Below are 10,182 nucleotides of genomic sequence, written 5' to 3' on the forward strand. Positions count from 1 at the left end.
AAGAATGTGCAGAGATAAAAACATTGCAAGCAATATTTGTGCAACATACAAATGATGTTAGTTCATTCAGAATCAATTTGACATTGGAAATATGGGTTGGCAGAAACAAAAAGTTCTATATTGCAATACATCACATAAAAACACTGCAATAAATCAATTGGATAAAAAACTGGACACCCACAGTAAAGATTCACAACATGCTTTATCTTCAAACAGACCCAAACAATAGCAAACTAAACTTGCTATTAGCAGGCCATAATCACAAATACATACAATTTGTATGCCACGGAGCGTTTCCTACTGATACCCCATCAACAGGGGGTATAACTTCACCAGTTCAATTTTAGATGTATTATGTCTGGTTGAATGCTATCTTGTTCTTTCATGTGCATCTATTAACAGTTCTTACCATACACGCTAAAACAGCATTTGGAATATGATGACATGCATCAATAAAGTCAGTGAGTCTGATCAACCTATCCTGTTAGTTACGTCTTCTGACAAGCAAAGTCGCCGCGTACTACAAGCATGGGTTGCTGAAGACCATTTCTAACCTGGAGTGAGTGAGTGAGTTTGGTTTTAGGCCGCTTTTAGCAATATCACTGCGGGGGACACCAGAAATGGGCTTCACACATTGTACCCGTGTCGGGAATCAAACCCAGGTCTTCGGCGTGACGATCGAATCTAACCTGGATCTTCATGGGTTAGAGTCAGAGTGTAGATACAAGTAAGCATTAGTAGTATAAGGAGCATTAGTGATAAAGTGAAGATTGATATAACTGGGGCTCAATCTTGTAAATAACTCAGTCTACTGGCCAAAGTAGTGGTTGATAGCATAAGGAAAGATCATAACCTCAGTGTCAGGACATGATATCACACAATCAGTGTGTTCACACAATGTAAGCTGTTTGAGTTGGCTCAAATGCAAGCATGATATACTGCCTACTTCAGTACTTGGAACAAACTCTGTTCCCCAATACCACTGTTTTCAAAATATATCAATTTCTTTGCATTCTCAAAATTATCTTGATCATAGGTACCTTGGTTTCCTCATGCTTAAAGTTTAAGATATTAAACTGAACTTTTTCACTTTACAGATCATACAAAACATTTTAACTGATGATTGGCAGCCTATCTCCAGTGTCCATTTACATTTAGAACATTAACCTTTGACTTGAATTGGGATGGTTAAGAGCAAAAATGGGTTAATTATCACTGCATTATAAAACATAAATATGGTTTTCCCATTTCTAAAGCCACTTTTACCATACACTTTAGGACACACACTTCATTTGTCATGTACTGGCAAATGCCATTACCAACAATCTGATACACTTTGCAATCTAAGAGTTAAACATTATGATACCTTAACAAGAGTCCACAAACAATTTAGTTGTAGAACTTTGTAATGGAACGTGAAAGTTTAAAAAGTGACTAAATATCCACACAAAAAGTATCGACATCACAACACAGATGTGAAAAAATGGCTCTAGAGTCATGCGTGTGTGGTAGTGTGGTAACAAAACAATACACATAAAGCTGTACATGTACAACAGCTAAATACCTGCATTAAACCGTCCTGTCTCATAGCAGTGGTGGCTGAAAATAATACACAGACTCCCAAAATTTGATGTTACTGTATCCAGCAGTATTCTTTGAGTCTGCTTGGACAAAGATCCAGAATAACTGTGTGTTAAGCCTAATAATGAATCACTATCCAGCTAATATGAAGTTTATTGCAATTTCACTATGCTGGTTAATTTGTGGATAGGTGTCGAATATATTCATAGAAAGCCGGTAGGGTAATTGCAAATGTGTGAATTTGATCTAGGCCTACATCTGTTCACTCGGGCATCTCTCACTCAGGGGGCCAGAAGGTAGTCGAATCATCACAACATATATTCAGATCTACAACGCGTTGTTCATTTGTGATTTGAAACATCCATTCATGTTTTTTCTCATCGTAGGATACCGACATATTAGGCTACATTTTATCGTCCATGTCACACTTCTCTTCGTCGACTTCGCCAGTTCGTCAATATTCGCATGCTTCACAGATTAATAAGTGATTACATACAGGATACGTGCATGCGAGTACACTCCTTGTAAGTAACTTGGACATAAACAGTTTTAATTAGTGTGTCGTTTTGCTAACAACACTACTGATCGTGTTTGACAAGAGTCGTGTTTGTTTTGATAATTTCACTCTGCCACGCAGTTTTACGAATGTAAACAATAACGCGTGTGGGACGATTCGACAAGGCAGAGAGACGAACTTTTCACTGATATATAGTTCCTTGTGGCATGAAGCAACAGGTATGTGATCTGGAACTCTGAAATGTACAATTATGATTGAATTACGTTTAATAATTTACGAAATCTAATAACTTCCACGCCATCTTACCTTCTGCAGTTGGTCGCTTATCGATTGCACGAGCAGGTACCCGGATGATCGTGGCAAGTAGGCGTGGTCTTCTCTCAAGTCCAGCCCACGTGTTTTGAATGTTGATAGTGTCTGTAAACAACTATCGGGAATCGGAGCTGACAATGTATCAAAGTATCTGTTATAACAACTAAATTAATGCATACGAAGTGTGGGTAATATTCTGTGCATATCTATGAAGTATTTAGCTGTAGGAAAATGCAGTTGCTAACAAAAAACAATTAGCGTGTACAATAAATTATTTTATGTGCAGATCAGACTTATGGTATTTTAAATTCATAAGCTGCCTCTTACGACAAGCATGGGTTGCTGAAGACCTCTCTTATGTATGTATGTATGTATGTATGTATGTATGTATGTATGTATGTATGTATGTATGTATGTATGTATGTATGTATGTATGTGCGTGCGTGCGTGCGTGCGTGCATGCGTGCATGCGTGCATGCATGCATGCATGCATGGATGGATGGATGCATGCATGTATGTAAACGTCTTTGCATGTGTTTGTGCCACGTGCCACAGGTGGGGCTGATTACGCCCACATTTTCACGAACACCTGGTATAATATAATAATAATCATCACGATATAATTATTCATAAACACATGCTAATGACAGTCGGAATTGTACAATCGACTCTGCATTTACCAGAGATTTCTTATAATGGAATGGTTCTTGTCGCTTTTATTTCATATAAATATTTGAACACGAGAAAGTCTTTAACTCAAGCCGATTTTCGTCCGAGCTGTAGATAAGACAGTACAAACATATGGTTAAAAGGTCTTGGGTCACGGACTTGCTGACAGTTTTTCTCTGACAATTGAAACATTGACCTTTCTTGAACTCGCCAACAGTTCAACTATATTACAATGTAAGAAATAAAACAGTCTAAAGTGGTCAACCATTCGGACATGTCTGATAAAGTGCACACCCTTCTTACAAAGTTTTCTGTAAGTTTCCAATTCAACATTTCCAGTGGTCCATTATTTAAAGGGCCTTTCCCCTTTTTATTGGAACATGTCCAGCCAGGAAACGACGTGTTTGAGCAAGTGAACTTTATCATGTTCATGACGTGTAGAACTGTTGTTTTTTAATGGGTGCACATTAAATCCAGGGTATTAAACAAACGCCATATGTCAGGTAAACGCAAATGCAATGACACAGATATAGTAAGCTTGATGAAAGACATAATTATGTCGATAGTAAGCTGAATCACTATTTAGAAAAGGTCGGGTCACATGATCATGTGCAGGCCAAGAGAGAAAGTCTAAAAGTGGTTTGTAACAACTTCGAACAGTATTGGCGGAATTGAAGCTAATTTTAGATGAAGTCATATAGATAAACACAGGCCAGGTTACATTGTCAGTCATATCAATCGAACTTAAAGAGGTCAAGGGTCACTTGATAAAGCCTTAAACTGGCATACTACTTGTCTCAGTATAACTTTAACAAATGTGGATGTAATTCAACAACAAAACGTGTCTGAACAGTCCTTCACGCCAGATTGCAGTTCAAATTTGATCACACGTGATTTAAAGCATTATAATTTTACGCGAGAGTGGTTTCCGGGTTATTACTTGAAGAGGCGAAAGTACTGATGGATCTGTAGTCATATCTTCTAGGTTAAGTTCGATAATCAGTCAAATTAATCAATAATTATCGGTTCAAAGGTCAGAGGATGATGAATAGTACTAGCCTCGGGCTGTTTACCCGTACAAATTAAGATTATCAGTTTCTCGTAAAAGAAAGTTGAGTTCGCCAGCCAGTCCAATCAGTCAAGATTCCAGTTTTCAAAGGTCATGGTCAGGTTAAAATAGAGGGAGATCACTCTGTCACAACTGTACTACCGACACCAGCTGTACAGGAACAGCTGTAGAGTGTGTTTATGAACCTCCGAGGAGGTGTTTCGTGAAGATTTTACATGTTAACTTAGGGTTGCGTCATATTTCTGATAATTTCTTTTGGACTGTATGATATTATCCATTGCTTTGTTTGGAACTGCTACGGCAGGAGATTTATGCAAGGGATTCCTCAATCGTCATTAGCGGGTCTTGTCATTATGGCAGACCCGTTAATTGAGGTAGAGCTGGATCTGTGAACCTCCAGTCAACGGTCCGAGTGAGTGAGTATTGTTTCACACGGCTGAATAATATAGTCCTATATTATGCAATTAAGGAAGGTAGGTGACAATGACGTGGATGTTAGCAATATTCTGTTCATGGTTAGATATTACATTTGAAGATTATCGGTCTAAAACATTGGCACTCTGAATTTCTTGGAAATAGGGAGAGAAACCCCAAACTGTTGTGTTTGTAACATCATATTGAGTAACGTTTTCAGAAGGTGATGCCATAGACTTACGAGCGCAAAATTAGCACACCGTATTGATATCTAGCTTCCGTTGCCTTCAGGCTAACCCCAGACTATGTTAACTTTAATTCTATCCTTAGTGGTTACTGTTAAGCTTAGTTAAGGTTTTGGGTTACAGCGCCATGGCAGTCTACAAATAGCTCATCTGTATTCATTACAAGAATAGCTCATATGAAATACCAATAAACAAACATAACAAGCATGAAATACTCATATCCCCCGCCAATATGACATGTCCGGTTGTGTGCAATGCATTAGCTCCTGTCAACTAAGTTCACTTGGCCTTTTTGTAAATGGCCTAATTGCAGCACTAAAAAAAGTTATTACTGGTGTTGTTTTGCTATCTGCAGTTTATGATAGAATATGTAATTGTATTTGTAATGAGTAAGGATGAGACATATGGACGAACAACTTTTTTATTACAATTAAGAGCGATGGCTTCGGTGTAGGTTCTAACACCGTTATCAAGCAAGTGAAGTACAGAGTATGGTTGACAAGAATATATTCAGGATAGGAGGCAGTGTTTATACAGTGGAGTAGGTTTAAGATCAGTTACACTGTTGTATTTGTAATGAGTTGTGTTTCTGCATGAAGTTAGTCAGTGAATGCAGCAACCTTGTCCATGACACTTTTGGAGGAACATACACACAAGCCATGCAGAACTTACCAACCAGAAAGGAAATGTATTCAAGACTGCGAGATGACATTATGTGCCAAGTTTGGTGAAGAAATATGGTACGTTTTTCAAGATCTGCTCCGGAAACGAGGACTACCGCCATTTTCAGTCAAAGTCCAAAGCCAGAGAAACTCGAAAAATATTTTTTTGTTAAAATCCCAAACTATCAAAAGGCACCATTTCACTAGGCCTATCCATGTGCCAAGTTTGGTGAAGAAATATGGTAGGGTTTTCAAGATCTGCTCCGGAAACGAAATGTGACGGCCGGTCGGACGGCACCCATTCCTATATCGCCCTTCCACTTCGTGGCGGGGATAAAATGTGGTTGGATAAGCCCCCGTCCTACGGGCTTGGCAAAGCATATGTTAGGACCCAGCTATTTGTATGCCAAGTTGTAAGTGCTGAGTTACATGTAGTGGTATCTTAAAAAACTTTGGCTAATTATTATCATGCAAGGTAGTCTGTCACAATAATGAAAGTTCACATGCTCTTGTTCCTTTGGTGAATTAGAGGAGTGATGGTCAAACCAGTTTGTGGATCATTAACAACAAGTATTTGTCACAGAGTGACGAAATATCCCCCGCCTGTACACCATAGTACCAAATATGAAGACAATCCAGCGATTAGTTCTTGAGATATTGTGGCAACACCGTTTTCCAACTCCAAAAACAGATTTGCCTGCTGTGACCTTGAAAATGGGGTCAAGGTCACCAAATCTGACAGGTGTATGCGGTGTCTGTATATACACTATAGTTCCAAATATGAAGACAATCCAGCGATTAGTTCTTGAGATATCGCGGCAACACCGTTTTCTAACTCCAAAAGCAGATTTGCCTGCTGTGACCTTGACAATGGGGTCAAGGTCACCAAAACCGACTGGTGTCTGCGGAGTCTGTATATACACCATAGTTCCAAATATGAAGACAATCCAGTGTTTAGTTTTTGAGATATCGCGGCAACACCGTTTTCCAACTCTAAAAGCAGATGTCTGCTGTGACCTTGAAAATGGGATCAAGATCACCAAAACCGACTGGTGTCTGCGGAGTCTGTATATACACCATAGTTCCAAATATGAAGACAATCCAGTGTTTAGTTTTTGAGATATCGCGGCAACACCGTTTTCCAACTCTAAAAGCAGATGTCTGCTGTGACCTTGAAAATGGGATCAAGATCACCAAAACCGACTGGTGTCTGCGGAGTCTGTATATACACCATAGTTCCAAATATGAAGACAATCCAGTGTTTAGTTCTTGAGATATCGCGGCAACACCGTTTTCCAACTCTAAAAGCAGATTTGTCTGCTGTGACCTTGAAAATGGGATCAAGGTCACCAAAACCGACTGGTGTCTGCGGAGTCTGTATATACACCATAGTTCCAAATATGAAGACAATCCAGTGTTTAGTTCTTGAGATATCGCGGCAACAAACAGGTGGGACGTACGGACGGACGGACGGACGGACGGTCGTGAATACTATATCCCCCATTTCGCGCTTTCGCGCAGTGGGGGATAATGATTAACCTAACAGTTTGGATCTACAAATAGCCTACAGTGCAATCTCCAAATCAGCACCCCTTGTATACATACCCCAATATGTCTTTGGACTCAATTTTAGGCCCTGATTTGCTTGGTTACTTTACTGCATGCATCAGTGACCCAAAGCTAGTAAGTGAAACCTGAACATGAATGAAATGCATGTTTAGATTGACTATCACCATGTGGTGGAGACGTGGACATTGTTCAACCCACTGCATGTTTAGACTGACTATCACCATGTGGTGGAGACGTTGTGGACATTGTTCAACCCACTGCATGTTTAGATTGACTATCACCATGTGGTGGAGACGTTGTGGACATTGTTCAACCCACTGCATGTTTAGATTGACTATCACCATGTGGTGGAGACGTTGTGGACATTGTTCAAACCCACTGCATGTTTAGATTGACTATCACCATGTGGTGGAGACGTGGACATTGTTCAACCCACTGCATGTTTAGACTGACTATCACCATGTGGTGGAGACGTTGTGGACATTGTTCAACCCACTGCATGTTTAGATTGACTATCACCATGTGGTGGAGACGTTGTGGACATTGTTCAACCCACTGCATGTTTAGATTGACTATCACCATGTGGTGGAGACGTTGTGGACATTGTTCAACCCACTGCATGTTTAGATTGACTATCACCATGTGGTGGAGACGTTGTGGACATTGTTCAAACCCACTGCATGTTTAGATTGACTATCACCATGTGGTGGAGACATGGACATTGTTCAACCCACTGCATGTTTAGACTGACTATCACCATGTGGTGGAGACGTTGTGGACATTGTTCAACCCACTGCATGTTTAGATTGACTATCACCATGTGGTGGAGACGTTGTGGACATTGTTCAACCCACTGCATGTTTAGATTGACTATCACCATGTGGTGGAGACGTTGTGGACATTGTTCAAACCCACTGCATGTTTAGATTGACTATCACCATGTGGTGGAGACGTTGTGGACATTGTTCAACCCACTGCATGTTTAGATTGACTATCACCATGTGGTGGAGACGTTGTGGACATTGTTCAACCCACTGCATGTTTAGATTGACTATCACCATGTGGTGGAGACGTTGTGGACATTGTTCAACCCACTGCATGTTTAGATTGACTATCACCATGTGGTGGAGACGTTGTGGACATTGTTCAACCCACTGCATGTTTAGATTGACTATCACCATGTGGTGGAGACGTTGTGGACATTGTTCAAACCCACTGCATGTTTAGATTGACTATCACCATGTGGTGGAGACGTTGTGGACATTGTTCAACCCACTGCATGTTTAGATTGACTATCACCATGTGGTGGAGACGTGGTGGAGACGTTGTGGACATTGTTCAAACCCACTGGCTGCCACGTAGGAGCTAATCATTATGCAAGGGACTTGTGTTTTGTGGCTGACCTTGGACACAAAATAAGAACAACACAAATTGTCATTTTCTTCCTTGTTTAATGATTTGTTGATAAATAATCTGGTGGATACATTTGATTTGATAATTAGTGAAAATGAAAAAAACTTCAGGATAATCTGTTTAGTTGTTATTGTGTTCAATTGGGTTGAATTCATACACAAAATGTTGATAATGATTATCTCACGATATATGATTTCAATGATGACACTAAAATCTTGCAAATAACTAAAATCATAGATATTAAAACAGTTTATACAAATTTGTACAATTTACAGTATGTTCAAAATCATACAATTACAATGGCCCATCAAAGCACTTGCAGAAAGATAACAGGGGGATACTTCACATGCAGTATTAACACACTTCATAGAATGTACATATTTGGAACAATTCATGTCCATATGTACAGTTATAAATAATAATGACACTGAAGCACATACAACAATGGAAGATGACTGTTGAGCATCAGACATTAGGCACCAAGCTGAGAACATTGGATATCTACATCTCACAACTGGTGATGCTGATGGTGACAAGGGGAGGTAACTTGCAAATGCAGATATACAGAAGTTATCTCCCTTGGAAAAAAACCCACCAAAAATGTAAGAAATTAGATAAATCATTCCAATAATCTGGTAACATCTAACATTAACAAATTAAAATTATTATATTGGTATACCTACAAAAACAATTAAAATTTCTAAGTACTAGCCTAACAAATGTTTGACATATTTGTTGGGACATAACATACCCAAGTAACTCATGGTTTTGTAGAATATCTTAAAATATTGAACTGCTCACACCTGCATACTTAACTATACTTGAACAACAATATCCAAATTTGAGATAGGGAAAGCAAACTAAATAGAATACACACAATGTATTGTGCAACAACCGTGAATATTGACACAAAATCTACTGACTGACAACTTGAAAAGTGGCACTGCCAAAAGTGTTCAGTAAATTACTAATGACAGATTCACAATGATATGATGACCTGAATAATGAGTATTGCTACAGATATTTTATTGATATTGATATCAAATTTGTAACCAAATACTCAATACAAAGTGATACCATTTGACATATACATAATGAAATTGAAACCTATTGTTTGAAACTAGATTCAAAGAACTTGATGAATAAGCAGCCCATGCGTCATGAAAACCTAGGTCCAAGACTATAAGTATCAATTTTGATAACAAATGTCTTTACCGTCCTTAAAGGAAATAAGAGTGAAGTGCAGATACCAGGGACATTCAGATACAAGGTGAAACAGCAGGATAAAATTAATGTGTACAAGACTTAAGACATCTACCCGAGGCAAGGGAGTTAACTGACTATGAAAGTCCAGTTTCCACCCTTGATGAACTAGGCTGGAATTCCTGGGCTCGATCGTAGCGGCACCAGTGCCTATTACGAGCTATGTCCCTCCTATGCCTCTCCTATTGACCAAAAAGACTCCAACACTCGTATCACTTGCATTTGATTCAAACAAAATGGCAGCACCCAGTCAAGACGATCTGATCGATAACCAAGATCTGTATTGTGATAAAACAGGTCTTACATCGCAAAGTGCATCAAATCATTTGCACATCTTGATTAAAAACATGAAAAGATTAGGAAAATATCTGTTGACGACAAGTTAGCGGTGCACATGCTTTGCAAATCCTGCAATTGACCGAATTCTGCATGACAGTTTACGAACCGGATTTCGATTTTGTTGCGCGA

General features: G+C 39.2%; 1 protein-coding gene across 2 annotated transcripts in view; it reads right to left on the reverse strand.

Annotated features, from left to right (window-relative positions):
* The window catches only part of LOC124119630 (ras-related protein Rab-3), a 72,218-nt gene extending 69,704 nt beyond the window's left edge, over positions 1-2,514 (reverse strand). Inside the window, exon 1 of one of the 2 annotated variants that reach the window (XM_046482208.2) lies at positions 2,405-2,514. Coding sequence is in view for 1 of the 2 variants with exons in the window: in XM_046482204.2 (XP_046338160.1) it covers positions 1,565-1,588 (24 nt within the window). In the remaining variant the exon portion in view is untranslated. Of the gene's footprint in view, positions 1-1,564; positions 1,600-2,404 lie in introns of those variants that run through there. The other variant, XM_046482204.2, reaches the window with a different exon arrangement.
* Positions 2,515-10,182: the final 7,668 nt, after the last annotated feature.

This window comes from Haliotis rufescens, unplaced genomic scaffold (assembly GCF_023055435.1).
Source record: "Haliotis rufescens isolate VD_foot unplaced genomic scaffold, xgHalRufe1.0.p SCAF_2, whole genome shotgun sequence".
In the NCBI taxonomy this organism is placed as follows: domain Eukaryota; kingdom Metazoa; phylum Mollusca; class Gastropoda; order Lepetellida; family Haliotidae; genus Haliotis; species Haliotis rufescens.